Consider the following 19,855-nt stretch of genomic DNA (forward strand, 5'->3'; position numbering starts at 1 on the left):
GTCTAATGGCTGTTACAGGAACATTTCATTGGAAGTTGCGTACTGTTAGTCTACCGATTGGAGCAATGTCCTGGGGTCTGGCTGTACCGGAAATGCCCCAATTTATTTAGACAGACAAAAGGCTCTCAAGTCATCTAAAATAGCAATAGCTTATTCATATAGACATTCAAATACATTTCATATAGTTTTACATAGGCCTATAGACTCGACAAAATAAAAAAAATGGTCGGGATAGGGATAGCCCACATTTCCCTGATCTTCGTTTTAAGTCAACGTTATGTCGACTCTTACGGTAAGTAACTCTTGCCCTGAAATAGTTGGCTATAAATGTTGCTTTGTGATCAATCACTTGGAGCTGATGTTACTGTAAGTATTTAGTACAGTATAACCGCTTAATTCCTTCAACAACATAATGCAGGCTATAGGCCACTGTACAAGATGCTAATGTTCTTGGAATTTATATTGCTATTCCAAAAGTATACTTAGTATGAAAATATGTTCGAGGATCTCTTGGCGTAACTGCTAAGGTGTTGGGTTGACAGTAGCTGGACCTGTGTTCAGCTACTATTCGCTACAATATTGTCAGTCCGTGTGTTTTCTTTTATTCAGGCGGTGGACTGATACACAAACAGTTGTCCTTAAAGTAGGCAGTTGTTGTCAATAAATAAGGTGCTAGTTTAACTGTTTATTGTCAGTTGGTTTTGCATTATATTTGTATGCCAGTAGCCTAAGTAAAGTTTTGTTCCTTCAACCTCAGTGGGAAATTCACTGTAGATTTCACACTTACACCACAGAGAAAACATACAGTTACAGTAGACCTCTCTGTGGTCTGACACCTCTCTGTTATCTGACACATGCCTAACTTCATGTGTGAGTTATTACTGTACCCTCAGTGGTTTTTATGGAGTGGTCTAGTCTAGTGTGTTGTGCTCCACAGAACAGAGAATATTGCCTTTCCCCCACTCTAAAGTAACATTTATGTTGTGAAACTAAATCCGGAAGTGTATTTCCCCAAAACAGCACAGATGCTGGGTGAGGAAATGTTCAATCCTTTGTACGTGCACTACATACCATACATAATGGCCCACTGAAACATGAGTAATTCTTCTGTAATTCATTTATTAAAAACATTTTGTTATATCCAACATCCAATTATCCCCTGACAATGAGACCAGTTCCTTTCCTGACTTCATACAGGCTGATATTTTCACCTTCCTCAGCAGGTAACCTAGTGGTTAGAGCATTGGGCCAGTAACCGAAAGGTTTCTAGTTCAAATTCCTGAGCTGACAAAGTGAAAATCTGTCATTTTGCCCCTGAACAAGGCAGTTAACCCACTGTTCCTAGGCCGTCATTGTAAATAAGAATTTGTTCTTAACGGACTTGCCTAGTTAAATAAAGGTAAAATAAATATCTAAGAAGTGGTAGATGTGCTCTATTTCTTTGCTTCCTGTTCTTACATTTATTTTTGCGTCTTTTACTTCTGGTTTTGTACACCAGTTTCAAACAGCTGAAAATACAATATTTTTGGTTATTGAAAATATATTTCACAGCAATTTAGATGCTACAATATTCTCTACACTATTCATTGCTTGTTTTGTCACATAAACAGAAATTCAAATCAAACTTTATTTGTCACATGCTCCGAATACAAGTGTAGACCTTACCGTGAAATGCTTACATGCCCTTAACCAACAGAAGAGTTAAGAAAATATTTACCAAATAGTCTGAGGCAAAAAATTATAAAAATTAACACAATAGCATAACAATAACGAGGCTATATACAGGGGATACCGGTACCGAGTTAGTGTGCGGGGGTACAGGTTAGAGGTAATTTGCACATGTATCAGCAGTGTACAAAACAAATGGAGGGGGGGGGCAATGTAATAGTCCAGTGGCCATTTGATTAATTGTTCAGCAGCCTTATGGCTTGGGGGTAGAAGCTGTTAAGGAGCCTTTTGGTTCTAGACTTGGCGCTCCAGTACCGCTTGCCGTGTGGTAGCAGAGAAAACAGTCTATGACAATTTTATGGGGTTTCCTCTCACACCGCCTATGATATAGGTCCTGTATTGCAGGAAGCTTGGCCCCAGTGATGTACTGGGCCATACGCACTACCCTCTGTAGCTCCTTACGGTCAGATGCCGAGCAGTTGCCATACCAGGCGGCGATGCAACCGGTCAGGATGCTCTTTAAGGTGCAGCTGTATAGCTTTTTGAGGATCTGGGGACCCATGCCAAATCTTTTCAGTCTCCTGACGGGGAAAAGGTTTTGTCATGCCCTCTTCATGACTGTCTTGGTTTGTTTGGATCATGATAGATTGTTGGGGATGTGGACACCAAGGAACTTGAAATTAGGCAAACTATTAGAATTTTAGCATGCAGCTATCATAAACCATAATTTATTGGCATGGGAATTATTTAGATTTACTTTTTTTATTTTATTCTACAGCATACCTGCATAGAAGAGTCAACATACATGTAAGCATACAGTATATTTTTTTATTCCTTCTTGAAATGGAGTTGTGGGACTTCGGTGGTTCCTCAAAGACAGCACCTGCTCTTGTGAAATAACAGTGACGTGCTGCTGTGTTCTGTTGAAACCTTTCAGACGTCAGACATAATGATCCCCAGAGTAATTTGTAGAAAGAAACAAACATTGTTTTGTGGATCTCCCTGTTACAATTTTGCTCTGAAGTCAGTTTTTATCTTTTGTTTTCCTTTAATTCCAAACTGATACAGATGATTTTGGTTTACCGGTGGATTGAGTTTAACCAAATCTTTCGCAAATAAGGAGCTAGGCCGATCATGAATCTGTATCTGCAATTGTGTCTAAAAGAATAGTGAAGCCTGAACCGAGAAGACCATGTAGAGCAGGTACTATTACAGATATATTAGGTGCTATGGGATAGGGTTCAGCCACCACAGGTCTGTCCTGCAAAAATAAGTCCAAGATATTTTCAGAAGAGTATTCAGATAATGGTTCACCACACCACACTTCTTTGAAAAAGTGAGAGTGTATAAAAGCAGTTTTATGGAAAGAATAGAAAGGAATAACCATGATTATAGGGTTACATACAATATACAGGCCCAGTAAACTCTGGATGTATACAGGTAGCCTAGTGGTTAAAGCATTGGGCCAGTAACCAAAAGGTTGCTGGATTGAATCCCTGTGCTGACAAGGTAAAAGTATGTCGTTCTACCCCTGAACAAGGCAGTTAACCCACTGTTCTCCTTTCGTGGCCGTCATTGTAAATAAGAATTTGTTCTTAACTGACTTGCCTAGTTAAATAAAAGTTTAAAAAAATACACTGAGTTTACAAAACATTAATAACATCTGCTGTTTCCTTGACAGTCTGACCAGATGAAAGCTATGATCCTTTATTGATGTCACTTGTTAAATCCACTTCAGTCAGTGCCAATGAAGGGGAGGAGACAGGTTAAAGAAGGATTTTTAAGCTTTGAGACAATTGAGACATGGATTATGTATGCCATTCAGTCAATATAAAAGATGTAAGTGCCTTTGAACAGGGTATTGACACAAACCAGGCACACCGGTTTGTGTCAAGAACTGCAATGCTGCTGGGTTTATCACAGTTTCCTGTGTGTATCAAGAATGGTCCACTACCCAACGTGTTACAGTTTTTACTCAACAATGAAATTAAACACAGACTACCCTTGCTAATCAGGAGACTCTTGGGAATGTTTTGGTGGACTGTCAATAGAATTACTCCACCAGGACCTGGTACGATCAAGTTTGTAGCATGGCTAGCACGGATGGCTCTGATTATGCACTGTCAGCTTGCAGTCGAAGCTACAAAACACTTTTAGAGCTAACTAGTGCTTTCAAATTGTATTCTGATGTTGACAGCAGGTGATAGTTATATTCATTACATAGCTCACTTAGCTAGCTAACATACAGTACAAGTCAAAAGTTTAGACACACCTACAGTTGAAGTCGGAAGTTTACATACACTTAGGTTGGAGTCGTTAAAAATCGTTTTTCAACCACTCCACAAATTTCTTGTTGACAAACTATAGTTTGGCAAGTCGGTTAGGACATCTACTTTGTGCATGACACAAGTCATTTTTCCAACGATTGTTTACAGACAGATTATTTCACTTATAATTCACTGTATCACAATTCCAGTGGGTCAGAAGTTGACTCTGCCTTTAAACAGATTGGTATATTCCAGAAAATTATGTCATGGCTTTAGAAGCTTCTGATAGGCTAATTGACATCATGTGTGTCAATTGGAAGTGTACCTGTGGATGTATTTCAAGGGCTACCTTCAAACTCAGTGCCTCTTTGCTTGACATCATGGGAAAATGAAAAGAAATCAGCCAAGACCTCAGATAGAAAATTGTAGACCTCCACAAGTCTGGTTCATCCTTGGGAGCATTTTCCAAACGCCTGAAGGTACCACATTCATCTGTATAAACAATAGTACGCAAGTATGAACAACATGGGACCACGCAGCCGTCATACCACTCAGGAAGGAGACGCGTTCTGTCTCCTAGAGATGAACGTACTTTGGTGCGAAAAGTGCAAATCAATCCCAGAACAACAGCAAAGGCCCTTGTGAAGATGCTGGAGGAAACAGGTAAAAAAGTATCTATATCCACAGTAAAACGAGCCCTATATCGACATAACCTGAAAGGCCGCTCAGCAAGGAAGAAGCCACTGCTCCAAAACCGCCATAAAAAAGCCAGACTATGGTTTGCAACTGCACATGGGGACAAAGATCGTACTTTTTGGAGAAATGTCCTCTGGTCTGATGAAACAAAAATATAACTGTTTGGCCATAATGACCATCGTTATGTTTGGAGGAAAAAGGGGGATGCTTGCAAGCCGAAGAACACCATTCCAACCGTGAAGCACGTGGGTGGCAGCATCATGTTGTGGGGGTTCTTTGCTGCAGGAGGGACTGGTGCACTTCATAAATAGATGGCATCATGCGGTAGGAAAATTATGTGGTATATTGAAGCAACAGCTCAAGACATCAGTCCGGGAGTTAAAGCTTGATGGCAAATGGGTCTTCCAAATGGACAATGACCCCAAGCATACTTCCAAAGTTGTGGCAAAATGGCTTAAGGACAACAAAGTCAAGGTATTGGAGTGGCCATCTCAAAGCCCTGACCTCAATCCTATAGCAAATGTGTGGGCGGAACTGAAAAAGCGTGTGCGAGCAAGAAGGCCTACAAACCTGACTCAGTGTCACCAGTTTTGTCAGGAGGAATGGGCCAAAATTCACCCAACTTATTGTGGGAAGCTTGTGGAAGGGAACCCAAAATGTTTGACACAAGTTAAACAATGTAAAGGCAATGCTGCCAAATACTAATTGAGTGTGTGTGTAAACTTCTGACCCACTGGGAATGTGATGAAAGAAATAAAAGCTGAAAGAAATAATTCTCTCTACTATTATTCTGACATTTCACATTCTTAAAATAAAGTGGTGATCCTAACTGACCTAAGACAGGGAATCTTTACTAGGATTAAATGTCAGGAATTGTGAAAAACTGAGTTTAAATGTATTTTGCTCAGGTGTATGTAAACTTCCGACTTCAACTGTACTAATTCAAGGGTTTTTCTTTATTTTGACTATTTTCTACATTGCAGAATAACAGTGAAGACATCCAAACTATAAAATAGCACATATGGAATCATGTAGTAACCAAAACTGTGTTAAACATCTGAGATTCTTCAAAGTATCCACCCTTTGTCTTGATGACAGCTTTGCACACTCTTGGCATACTCTCAACCAGCTTCATGAGGTAGTCACATGGAATGCATTTCAATTAACCTCTATGGGCAAGGCGGGACGAATTCGTCCCACCTACGTAACAGCCACCTGAATTCAGTGGCGCGATTTTTGAATCGTTTGAAATACTATTACTTCAATTTCTCAAACATATGACTATTTTACAGCTATTTAAAGACAAGACTCTCCTTAATCTAACCACACTGTCCGATTTCAAAAAGGCTTTACAACGAAAGCAAAACATTAGATTATGTCAGGAGAGTGCCCAGCCAGAAATAATCAGACACCCATTTTTCAAGCTAGCATATAATGTCACAAAAACCCAAACCACAGCTAAATGCAGCTCTAACCTTTTATGATCTTCATCAGATGACACACCTAGGACATTATGTTATACAATACATGCATGTCTGTTCAATCAAGTTCATATTTATATCAAAAAACAGCTTTTTACATTAGCATGTGACGTTCAGAAAAAGCATACCCCCGCAAACTTCCGGGGAATTTACTAACAGTTTGCTAAATTACTCACGATAAACGTTCACAAAAAGCATAACAATTATTTTAAGAATTATAGATACATTACTCCTCTATGCACTCGATATGTCCGATTTTAAAATAGCTTTTCGGATGAAGCACATTTTGCAATATTCTAAGTACATAGCCCAGCCATCACGGCTAGCTATTTAGACACCTGGCAAGATTAGCCTTCACCAAAATCCTATTTCCTATAAGAAAAATGTTCTTACCTTTCCTGTTCTTCGTCAGAATGCACTCCCAGGACTTCTACTTCAATAACAAATGTAGGTTTGGTCCCAAATAATCCATCGTTATATCCAAATATCCTCTGTTTTGTTCGTGCGTTCTAGACACTATACGAATGGTAAATAACGGTCCATTACCGTACTTCGAAATATTCCATTACCGTACTTCGAAGCATGTCAACCGCTGTTTAAAACCAATTTTTATGCCATTTATCTCGTAGAAAAGCGATAATATTCCGACCGGGAATCTGCAATAAGCTAAACAGCCGAATGAAATTTCTCCACGGGGGCGAATCGTGCACGCGCCTCATTCAATGGTCCTCTGATCGGCCACTTGGATAAGGCGATAATCTGTTTCAGCCAGAGGCTGCCTCGTCATCGTTCAGGTTTTTCCCGGGTTCTGAGAGCCTATTGGAGCTCTGGGAATTGTCACGTTACAGCTAAGATCCTTACTCTTCAATAAACAGATGCAAGACGCACGACTCCTTGTCAGACAGGCCACTTCCTGCATGAAACCTTGTCAGGTTTTTGCCTGCCATAGGAGTTCTGTTATACTCACAGACACCATTCAAACAGTTTTAGAAACTTTAGGGTGTTTTCTATCCAAACCTGAACAATAATATGCATATTCTAGCTTCCGAGTTGGTGTAGGAGGCAGTTAAAAATGGGCACATATTTTTTCCAAAATTGTCAATACTGCCCCCTAGCCCAAACAGGTTAACAGCTGTGTCTTGTTAACCTCTCTAGGGTAGGCGGGACGAATTCGTCCCACCTACGTAACAGCCAGTTGAATCCTGTGGCGCGATTTTCAAATACCTTAAAAATCCTATTACTTCAATTTCTCAAACATATGACTATTTTACAGCTATTTAAAGACAAGACTCTCGTTAATCTAACCACACTGTCCGATTTCAAAAAGGCTTTACAACGAAAGCAAAACATTAGATTATGTCAGCAGAGTACCCAGCCAGAAATAATCAGACACCCATTTTTCAAGCTAGCATATAATGTCACAAAAACCCAGAAGACAGCTAAATGCAGCACTAACCTTTGATGATCTTCATCAGATGACACACCTAGGACATTATGTTATACAATACATGCATGTTTTGTTCAATAAAGTTCATATTTATATCAAAAAACAGCTTTTTACATTAGCATGTGACGTTCAGAACTAGCATACCCCCGCAAACTTCCGGGAATTTACTAAAAATTTACTAAATTACTCACGATAAACGTTCACAAAAAGCATAACAATTATTTTAAGAATTATAGATACAGAACTCCTCTATGCACTCGATATGTCCGATTTTAGAATAGCTTTTTGGTGAAAGCACATTTTGCAATATTCTAAGTACATAGCCCAGCCATCACGGGCTAGCTATTTAGACACCCGGCAAGTTTAGCCTTCACCAAAATCAGATTTACTATTATAAAAGTTTGATTACCTTTTGTTGTCTTCGTCAGAATGCACTCCCAGGACTGCTACTTCAATAACAAATGTTGGTTTGGTCCAAAATAATCCATCGTTATATCCGAATAGCGGAGTTTTGTTCGTGCGTCCCAGAAACTATCCGAAATGGTAAATCAGGGTCGCGCGCATGGCGCAATTCGTGACAAAAAAATTCTAAATATTCCATTACCGTACTTCCAAGCATGTCAACCGCTGTTTAAAATCAATTTTTATGCAATTTATCTCGTAAAAAAGCGATAATATTCCGACCGGGAATCTCCTTTTCGGAAAACAGAGGAAAAAACACAAAGACGGGGGCGGCCAGTGCACGCGCCTAAGCCCATAGTCCCTTGATCGGCCACTTGAGAAAGGCGATAATGTGTTTCAGCCTGGGGCTGGAATGACGACATTCAGGTTTTTCCCGGGCTCTGAGAGCCTATTGGAGCTGTGGGAAGTGTCACGTTACCGCAGAGATCCTTTGTAATTGAATGAGATGTCAAAGAAAGACAATAAAAGGTCAGACAGGCCACTTCCTGTAAAGGAATCTCTCAGGTTTTGACCTGCCATTTGAGTTCTGTTATACTCACAGACACCATTCAAATAGTTTTAGAAACTTTGGAGTGTTTTCTATCCAAAGCCAATAATTATATGCATATTCTAGTTACTGGGCAGGAGTAGTAACCAGATTAAATCGGGTACGTTTTTTATCCAGCCGTGTCAATACTGCCCCCTAGCCCTAACAGGTTAAACGGTATTTTGTGGAATTTCTTTCCTTCTTAATGTGTTTGAGCCAATCAGTTGTGTTGTGACAAGGTAAGGGTGGTATACAGAAGATAGCCCTATTTAGTAAAAGACCAAGTCCATACTATGGCAAGAACAGCTCAAATAAGCAAAGAGAAACGACAGTCAATCATTACTTTAAGACATGAACGTTAGTCAATACAGAAAATGTCAAGAACTTGAAGTTTCTTCAAGTGCAGTCGCAAAAACTATCAAGCGCTATGATGAAACTGTCTCTCATGAGAAACTCCACAGGAATGGAAGACCCAGAGTTACCTCTGCTGCAGAGAATAAGTTCATTAGAGTTACCAGCCTCAGAAATTGCAGCCCAAATAAATGCTTCAGAGTTCAAGCAACAGATACATTTCAACATCAACTGTTCAGAGGAGACTGCGTGAAATAAGCCTTCATGGTCGATATTGCTGCAAAGAAACCACTACTAAAGGACACCAATAAGAAGAAGTGACTTGCTTGGGCCAAGAAACGCAAGCAATGGACATTAGATTGGTGTAAATCTGTCATTTGTTCTGAAGAGTCCAAATGAGATTTTTGGTTCCAACCACCGTGTGTTTGTGAGACTCAGAGTAGGTGAACGGATTATCTCTGCATGTGTGGTTCCCACTGTGAAGCATGGAGGAGGAGGTATGATGGTGTGGGGGTGCTTTACTGGTGACACTGTCAGTAATTTATTTAGAATTCAAGGCACACTTAACCAGCATGGCTACCACAGCATTCTGCAGTGATACACCATCGCATCTGGTTTGCACTTAGTTCCACTATCATTTGTTTTTCAACAGGACAATGACCCAACACATATTCAGACTGTGTAAGGGCTATTTGACCAAGAAGGAGAGTGATGGAGTGCAGCATCAGATGACCTGACCTCCACAATCACCTGACCTCAACCCATTTGAGATGGTTTGGGATGAGTTGGACCTCAGAGTGAAGGAAAAGTAGCCAACAAGTGCAGAGCACAAGTGGGAACTCCTTCAAGACTGTTGTAAAAGCATTCCTCATTAAGCTGGTTGAGAGAATGCTAAGAGTGTGCAAAGCTGTCATCAAGGCAAAGGGTGGCTACTTTGAAGAATCTAAAATATAAACTATATTTTGATTTGTTCAATACTTTTTTTGTTTACAACATTATTCCATATATGTTATATTATAGTTTTAATGTATTTACTATTATTCTACAATGTAGAAAATAGTAAAAATGAAGATAAACCCTTGAATGAGTAGGTGTGTCCAAACTTTTGACTGGTACTGTACATTTAGAGAAAACAAGTTATATTAACTGGCTAGCTAGCTAGCGTTATCAGCGTTTAATGGTGGCCAACAATACTGAGAGCTAGCAAATAATAATTTGTAGTATAATTTAAGAATTGAAAAATACTCAATTTCAGGAATCACTGTCGCATGTACCCCTGGTGCACTGTTAAAAACTGGCCGTGCACAAATTGATTTTGTCCCCCCACACCAAACGCGATCAAGACACGCAGGTTAAAATATCAAAACAAACTCTGAACCAATTATATTAATTTGGGGACAGGTTGAAAAGCATTAAACAATTATGGCAATTTAGCTAGCTAGCTTGCTGTTGCTAGCAAATTTGTCCTGGGATATAAACGTTGTTATTTTACCTGAAATGCACAAGGTCCCGTGTGGCTCAGTTGGCAGAGCATGATGTTTGCGACGCCAGGGTTGTGGGTTCGATTCCCATGGGGGACCAGTACGGAGAAAAAATGTATGAAATGTATGCATTCACTACTGTAAGTCGCTCTGGATAAGAGCGTCTGCTAAATGACTAAAATTTAAATGTTAAATTATTTAGCCATTTTTTTGTCTTTTTCTAAAAGAGAACTGTACTTTTGCCATTGGCTTCCATTCTTTTTTTAAACGAGAGCTTGTCCAAGGATGTCAGACACGAGCTTGGTGAGACGGTTGCTATCCAACGGAGCACTGCAATTGGTTGCCCAATATTCTAGGGCAGACCTTGGCAAAGGGTCAATTGGAATGAATGGCTGATTTTATTTTTGCAGGAACATTTAAGTAAGGCATGTGATATCAGAAATAATATAATGAATGTCAGTATACAGTATCAGTTCTCTATGTTTGACAAGTAGTATGGAGCTGCAGCTTGCAGTATTGCTTCTTCACCATTTGTAATATTCCATGTGAATATGGTGATGTTTTTTCCCCATTTAGATCAATTAACCATCTAAATAGTTTGGAATTATTTACAAAAGAATTGTGTGAAAGTACCAGGTTTTGCCCACTAGATGCTGCTGTTTATGGTACTGCCAGAATGTTCTTTTATCCATTTTGCTGGTTTATTAAATGAATCACAACATTATTTTTGCAACTTTGGGGTAGAAAACCAATAACTTTTACTCATGATGAAAATAAATTGTGTGGTCAAGCCAGTCCTCCATGAAAGCAATTCAGTTTGTCCTTCTCTTTGCAACCTAATGCTTCAACCCAGCTCTTTGAATAGTCCCAACAAATGCCAGCTTTCTGAGGGCTATCTGTATAGTGCAATTCTCATATGAAGACTTTTCCTACAAGCCCAACACTTTGATGGAGAAATGGGCAAGTGACTAAAATGTTGCGACAACCATAATAAAATAATACAATTATAAACCATTGCATGGCAGTCATGTTTTTAAATAAAATTATTAGAATCTCTGTATGTGATTAGTGACATTTACCATTAAACTCAACCCAACTCAATAACATTATTACCATTGCAAAACACTATTCAGCGTGTTTTTTTTTTACTTTTACCATTGAAACCATTAGAACTGCCGTAGCCTAATGGTTTGCTTGTTCACCTGTAAGGGTCTAACTAATCTAGACCTTTTTGAAGAGAATAAACCACACAGAGGGCACAAATTAAGCCTAAAAGAATTAAACTGAATTGCTTTCAGCAGGCCTGGCTAAAATTGTGAGGATGACCATACAATCTATTTTCATCATGAACAAAAGCTATTGGTTTTCTACCCAAATTGAATTAATTTAATAAACACAAGAGACCAGCCACATGGGAAACATCTAGTGGGCAAAACTTTGTAATTTCACACTAATTTATGGTAAATAATTCAAGCGACTTCAGAGGCTAATTACTTTGAACAGGGGGAAAAAAACATCACCAGATTCACAGGTCTCTAATGGATGAATTACAAAGGATGAAGAAGCAATACTCCAAGCAGCAGCTCCATACTACTTGTCAAACATAGAGAACCGATACTGTATACTGGCTGTTTGGGTTGGGTGTGGAGGGTACGTGGGTGGCTTTTGATCAGTTTATTGGATTCTTCATGCCTTACTCATTGTTAGTAAAATGTATGGTCCAAATCGGATGTTAGATACTAGATTTATTAAAGATTATATGAATCATATAAATTAAAATGGCCAATTTGCTTTCTCAGAGATCAAATTATAGGAATTCAAATTTTATCCGTTTCTAACTACATAAAGTATTTCAGAACAATCTGAAATGGTGTGTGTCAATCCTCTTTCTTGTGCTTTTTGAGGTGTAATGACTCATCTGTATTCTTCAGATACTGTATATAGCAGGGTTCCGCAATAGGTGGCCTGCGGGACAAATTAATTGCCTCCCCCCAAGTTTTCTGAGCAAAAATAATAATAATACAAAAATAATAATAATTAATATTAATAATAATGTTTTGTTATTGGACATAAGACTGTAAAATCACCAATTTAGGAAATCTGTTCCCAAGTATCCACATGCATAAATAGAGAGGGATATGTGATTGTATCCCAATGTAATCAAGGTTTGAATCATGATTCTGTTTTTGTTCAATAATGTATCTGTTTTTTGTATTCTTGAAGTCAATTTGCAGTCTACAAATGATTTATAACTAACTATGTTCTGGTCCCCTTAACATCCGCTCAAGAAAACATTGGCCCACAGCTGACTGTGATTGGGGACCCCTGGTATACAGGTTATTGGTGCAACATCACTTGGATAGATTTAATTGCTAGTATGTTATGCTGTTATAGATATATTATAAGCTGGGTGGTTCCAGCCCTGAATGCTGATTGGCTCCTAATTACCTTTCCTTCTTACATCAGCTGATATCTCAAAGTGCTGTACAGAAACCCAGCCTAAAACCCCTAGGAAGAAACCTAGAGAGGAACCAGGCTATGAGGGGTGGCCAGTCCTCTTCTGGCTGTGCCGGGTGGAGATTATAACAGAACATGGCCAAGATGTTAAAATGTTCATAGATGACCAATAGTGTCAAATAATAATAATCACAGTGGTTGTCGAGGGTGCAACAGGTCAGCACCTCAGGAGTAAATGTCAGTTGGCTTTTCGTAGCCGATCATTCAGAGTATCTCTACCGCTCCTGCTGTCTCTAGAGAGTTGACAGCAAGGAGTCATCAGGCATGGGTATTCATAGACAGAGCTATTTATTTGACCTTTGCATAGCACCGAACTCATTCCCAAAGTACCCCACTCTGTCCCTGTATAGCACCGACCTCAACCCACTCCCGCAGTACCCCACTCTGTCCCTGTATAGCACCGACCTCAACTCATTCCCGCAGTACCCCACTCTGTCCCTGTATAGCACCGACCTCAACCCACTCCCGCAGTACCCCACTCTGTCCCTGTATAGCACCGACCTCAACCCACTCCCGCAGTACCCCACTCTGTCCCTGTATAGCACCGACCTCAACTCATTCCCACAGTACCCCACTCTGTCCCTGTATAGCACGGACCTCAACCCATTCCCGCAGTACCCCACTCTGTCCCTGTATAGCACCGACCTCAACCCACTCCCGCAGTACCCCACTCTGTCCCTGTATAGCACCGACCTCAACCCACTCCCGCAGTACCCCACTCTGTCCCTGTATAGCACCGACTTCAACCCACTCCCGCAGTACCCCACTCTGTCCCTGTATAGCACCGACCTCAACCCACTCCCGCAGTACCCCAACCTGTCCCTGTATAGCACCGACCTCAACCCACTCCCGCAGTACCCCACTCTGTCCCGGTATAGCACCGACCTCAACCCACTCCCGCAGTACCCCACTCTGTCCCTGTATAGCACCGACCTCAACCCACTCCCACAGTACCCCACTATGTCCCTGTATAGCACCGACCTCAACCCACTCCCACAGTACCCCACTATGTCCCTGTATAGCACCCGACCAACCCACTCCCACAGTACCCCACTATGTCCCTGTATAGCACTGACCTCAACCCACTCCCACAGTACCCCACTCTGTCCCTGTATAGCACCGACCTCAACCCACTCCCACAGTACCCCACTCTGTCCCTGTATAGCACCGACCTCAACCCACTCCCACAGTACCCCACTCTGTCCCTGTATAGCACCCGACCTCAACCCACTCCCACAGTACCCCACTCTGTCCCTGTATAGCACCCGACCTCAACCCACTCCCACAGTACCCCACTCTGTCCCTGTATAGCACCGACCTCAACCCACTCCCACAGTACCCCACTCTGTCCCTGTATAGCACCGACCTCAACCCACTCCCACAGTACCCCACTCTGTCCCTGTATAGCACCGACCTCAACCCACTCCCACAGTACCCCACTCTGTCCCTGTATAGCACCGACCTCAACCCACTCCCACAGTACCCCACTCTGTCCCTGTATAGCACCGACCTCAACCCACTCCCACAGTACCCCACTCTGTCCCTGTATAGCACCGACCTCAACCCACTCCCACAGTACCCCACACTGTCCCTGTATAGCACCGACCTCAACCCATTCCCACAGTACCCCACTCTGTCCCTGTATAGCACCGACCTCAACCCATTCTGTGATGCGTGGTGCCTAAGAACAGCCCTTAGCAGTGGTATATTGGCCATATACCACACCCCCTCCTGCCTTATTGCTTAATTATAGCACAGTTTTGGAAACTGATTCTGACTAACTTTCTACTATTTTATCCTACAGTTCCTCCTCCTGTCAACGTTCGCCTCATTTGCCACAATTTTCACAATGTGATCTATTGGAACTACAGTGAACCATCTCTGCAGCCACAGTTCAATGTGAATATGACAAGACTACATTCTGGGTAGGTGCTGCAGCATATTGGTTGCTTAATCTCTCACCAAATAGGGCCTATGTTATCCAATGTAGGTTATATAGCTAGTGAATATTAATTAAGTCTTTCTTGCCACAATTTCAAGTAAAAATTGGAAAATCGACATGCACTGTCAGACCCATAGAAATGTAAAGTCCTGTCAACAGTTCTTTGTCAGCTTCTCCATTGTAATTGTGAACTAACATTTCAGTCCAAATCAGAGGTTGCCACTAACCCACAACAATTCTTTTCCTCTATCTTTCAGTGCTGCCTTGGTTTGTTCAAACACTTCCCTCTACCACTGCGATGTCTCCTCATTTACCAAAGTAATAGAAGAGGGCTACCGTTTCATATTGACTGCTGTTGTTGGACAGAATACAAATTCCTCCGAAATTTCATTCACCTATGACGATACAAAGTATCCAGACCCGGTGGATATACAGTGTAAGTCCTCACACTGAGCTAACCAAAAGGCGAATTATGGGAACAATGTTATACAGTATGTAGTGATTGACAACTAGAATTGGAGTAGTATCTTGAAAGGGTTTGTAAATACACTGTATGCACTACAGCACATGTAGCATTTCTTTGTTGATCTGACCACACAATGCTCAGAGCTGGGAGATTTTGAACATATTTTCTGACCTCAGATTTTTTTCACAAAGGAATGGTCTTGTGTGTTTTTTAGGCTCATTGGATTTCCCACCTGTCAACATCTCTGCTCTATCCGATCAACTTATCAAAGTTCAATTCATTCACCCGTTTCACATCTACAAACATGCCATCGTCAAAGATGAAAGACCGGATCATAAGGAATTTGATTACACGGTTGTCACAGAAGATCACTTGGTGAGAGCTGATGGAAAATCATGACTTATGAATTACTATATGATGGTTTCTGGGAACCACCTTTGTAGAAATTTCAATTTTTCTCATGTGTATACCCGCTGCAAATAGTTTTCACTTGCAAGCAAAGAAGCTTTATTTTTAAAAAGGGAACACATTTCCTATATTTTTATGAACATTATATAAAACAGGTTTTTCCGTTTTTTTGGAATATAGGCTAAATATATTCATTTTTTTATTTCTCCAGAAAGAGCATAGTTTTACCTGCTCTTACAAGCAACACCATGTGTGTGAGGTTGAAATACCAGTCGATGGAGAGATGGATAGGCACTGCATCAAGATCAAAGGAAAAATGAACAATGTTCATGTCTCAGCTCACCAGAACATATGCATTGAGGGGAAGCATGGGGATTCCGGTAAGACTCTTCATTTCTCACATGATGGATACGTCAAAGTCATATTAGCTCTCAGTACGTCTGTTATCGTTTAGTAGATATTGTCTGTAATCATTTGATAAACAACATCTGCTAATATCTAATATGTGCTTTGAAAGTTATACATGTCTGTATTGTCATATTATGGCTGATTTTATCAGCAAATGCTCAATTAGGACACTACAGTTTTGAATGTGAAATCAGTTTGACTGTCAGTCTAACTGCTGGATTTGTCCCCTGTAGGTCCTAGCTACACTGCCCTCTACATTGTGATCCCTATCGTTGCCATGGTGGTGATTGCGTTCATCGTGTGGCTGATATACAGTAAACTGACAAGTGGCTCATTCCCTCAACCAAAGATTTTGGTGTGTTCAGCCTTTCAACTGTTTAGCCTGCACTGCAGTGGATTTAGTCATAAACCTACTACATATAGACTAGATTATAGTCATGCAGAGATAGTTTCAGGAGAGCACTTGGTAGTACATTGTAGAAATGAGGAGTGTCATGTTCCTATTGGAGTTATCAAACTATTGATATGCTACTTCCTGTAAACACCGTCAAAACAATAGCAAATTTAAAACATATTTCACCCACAGAATGTTTGACTGAATGTTGCATATTCTCCTTCTCTGGTAGGCTTCCGTGCTGTCATATATGAGTTCAGGTGAGTCCCTTATGCACCCTGAAAGAGACATTCTGAGTGAGTTACAAACAGGTGGCTCCCCCCTGCTGCAGACCCCCGTGGAATCTTTGCCAAATGACTGTGAGGGTCTCATCAGTACCCCCCAGGAAGAGGTCCTCCGCCTCCCTATTGGACTGAAGGACCAGGAGTGGAGCGGTGGGGAGGTCATGTTGCCTAACGAGGGGTCAGGCTCTTCACTGGCGGTAACGAGAGAGTTGGGACTAGAGGGGAAGAGTGACTTCTCTGAGCCGTCTGACTATGACTGCCCCCATAGACCTGGGATCATTCCTGTGATAGAGGAGATGAGTCCTGGGGACAATGTTACAGGATACAAAATCTGAGTTTCTCAAGAGAAAGGATGGTGATTTATTTACATATGCTCAGCTCGTGCATCTACTTGACCGCACCTGAATCTGTTTGGGGGAGAGCAGGGTATTCAGTTTAGTCTTTGATTGGTTGTTCTAGGCCCACAGCCTGGAGTCCTACCAATAATTTTCCTGTTCCTTTAACTATTTAAATGGGCAGTCTATGGTGGAGATGGAGAGAATAATCAGAGGGGTAACCTGGGACTGTTGCTTACTCAGGCGAACCAGGGATAGTGAAAACCAAGTGGTCTTGAATGCTGGGAACTGCCCCATTAAATGTTGAATTTCATTACACCGAATTAATACATTTCCGACAGCACATTTGTAAAAATAAAAAGTGTCCCTCTTGTCCATTCTTTTACTGTGTCTACTTGAGTGATATGAATGTTTTCTAAGGTAACAAGAGAATAAGGGTTGAGAGAGCAGAATGAATGATATTCATTAGGTAATTGTCTTGTGCTGTGTATATTAGTTCTATTTGCACTTTATACATGACTGTCATACATGTACAATGTTTCAAAATGTATTATTAGGTCCTATTATATTCAGATGACCAAGTTCTACCAATGCAATTGGATTGCTGTGGTGATAATAATGTATGTTGTTAACAGTGCCTTGCTGTTTGCCCTATACCTAATTATTTAGTTTTTAATTGTGTACAATTTTGGCACTATGATTTTCATACAGCTAAAATTATATATAAAAAAATGATTAATGTAAAGGATTTTTCTATTTTGTGTGCAAACTAATTATGTTGTATTTAATGTTTTAAATCACCTTTCCCCAATAATTTCACTTATCTTCGTTATTTTGTATTTTCTTTGCATAATATACAATAAAAGCTAATTAAATGGATTATTGTAATTACTATATTAATACATGCAGATTTGAAAGAGCAAACGAATTGTTATCTTTGCAGGGTAGACTGACGGACATTGATGTCAATAAAATTCTATTTCATGTCAATTAAATTCTACCGTAAAGGAAGTAGATATTTCAGCAAAGCCAAACAACAGGTATTATATTTGTCACGTCCTGACCAGTAAAGGGGTCATTTGTCATTGTAGTATGGTCAGGGCGTGGCAGGGGTAGTTGTTTTTGTGTGTTTTAGGGTTGGTTTATTTAGAGGGGATTTGTTCTAGTTTTCATTTTCTATGTTCGTTTTCTATGTGGGGCCGAGTATGGTTTCCAATCAGAGGCAGATGTCTTTCGTTGTCTCTGATTGGAAGCCATACTTAGGCAGCCCTTTTTCCCTTTGGGTTTGTGGGTGGTTGTTTTCTGTATAGCCCATGTGCCTTACGGAACTGTTTTGTCATTTATTTTGTATGAGTGTTCTCTCTAAAAGTAAGAAGATGAGCACTATACCCGCTGCGCCTTGGTCTGTCCCTTACGACGCGCATGACAGTATTGATGAATATTGAAGCAGACCTTTAAAAGGAAAGAGCCTAACTGCTGTTATTGAAATGCTTCCTGAAAAGGTACTACGAAATAAGTACGAACTGTCGGATGTCTGTTTGCACAAGTCGCATATAACACTCCCCATCGGAGACCAGGGTTCAGTCCCAGTGTCCACCCTTCCCACTGTTTCTCCAACTTTCCTGTCTCCCCCTCTGATTTCCTTACTGTCTAAATTAAGTTAAAATAACTCAAATATATAATTTAAAGAAAAAGTAATGGCACCATTTGAGACATGCTGCTGTGCAAATCAAACCCACTTCTAAAAGTGAAGTGTGAAAATACATGATTGAATCGTGACCTTACTATATTGAAATGACCATGAAGATTGTGAATATGAAGATTGCAGTCACAGTGGTACATTGGCAATGTTAACGTAGAAAAAATGAATATACATTAGTATATAAAAGTATCTGGTAGCTTCACTTTAGACGAGAGGATTCCGTTGCTGTCTATTTGTTTGAACGGTATAGGCCTTCACATTGGATTCTCCCAGCAGCACTGAGCTATGGATGATTCCTCGCCTGGTCTCTTCATAGTAAGGTGCACCCATGTCCCTCCCCAGTATGATGTCATGTGTCTGGCCAGACCAACACAAGGGGTAAGACACAGTCAGCCTCTGCAGATGCTGTACTGTGAAAGAGTCCAAAAGGGCTGGCTTGCTTGCTACAGAGTTGCACTTGATCAGTGTGAGATGCTACACCTCCGAGTTGTTCAGCAGGAGGGACACGTTGAGTGGGGACGTGTACCAGATGGTCAGGCATCTTATTTTCACCAAGCTGGAGCTGTCTGCCTGGTGCAGCAAAGAGAATGAGTGGTCCTTACAGGTACACTCTCTGGGGCTGATGATGCCACAGGCCACCAGCTCATGGACACCTGCACAGTATAACAGGCTGTGGTCAGTCACGTGGGCTAGTTTGAACTCTGGCCTGAGGAGGCCGGAAACTTCCATCCATCTCAAGCAGTACAGCAGAGCCTGACCAAGGTGCCTGAGGGCCAACATCACCACAAGGCCCTCACACAGCACAGCAAGCGTGATTAGCACTCAACTGTGTGTGTGGAGAGAGAAACAGACCACACAGTCCACTTAGACAGAGAAGCACATCTCAATTAAGTCAGGCCAAGATGGTGCCTCTGATCCCTTTATGAAATGGATCCTGTTCCCCAGCCAGAGAATGAGGAAATCTTCGGACCAAACTAAGCAGCTTTTGGATGATGAAGAGAGAACGTCTAATCACAGTCT

The 19,855-nt window shown here is 40.9% G+C and overlaps 1 protein-coding gene across 2 annotated transcripts; it reads left to right on the forward strand.

Annotated features, from left to right (window-relative positions):
- The first annotated feature begins 43 nt into the window (after positions 1-43).
- On the forward strand, positions 44-18,012 carry ifngr1l2 (interferon gamma receptor 1-like 2). Of its 2 annotated transcripts, XM_045709940.1 has the most exons (8): positions 68-292; positions 2,447-2,475; positions 14,701-14,821; positions 15,096-15,274; positions 15,519-15,679; positions 15,924-16,092; positions 16,354-16,475; positions 16,747-18,012. In XM_045709940.1, the coding sequence occupies exons 3-8, from the start codon at positions 14,802-14,804 to the stop codon at positions 17,131-17,133; spliced, it is 1,038 nt and encodes a 345-aa protein (XP_045565896.1). In that variant the 5' UTR covers positions 68-292; positions 2,447-2,475; positions 14,701-14,801; the 3' UTR covers positions 17,134-18,012. The 2 variants fall into 2 exon arrangements, with proteins under 2 accessions (NP_001347869.1, XP_045565896.1); NM_001360940.1 differs by lacking the exon at positions 2,447-2,475 and having other exon boundaries at positions 44-292.
- The last annotated feature ends 1,843 nt before the right edge of the window (positions 18,013-19,855 follow it).

Source organism: Salmo salar, chromosome ssa28 (assembly GCF_905237065.1).
Source record: "Salmo salar chromosome ssa28, Ssal_v3.1, whole genome shotgun sequence".
NCBI lineage: Eukaryota > Metazoa > Chordata > Actinopteri > Salmoniformes > Salmonidae > Salmo > Salmo salar.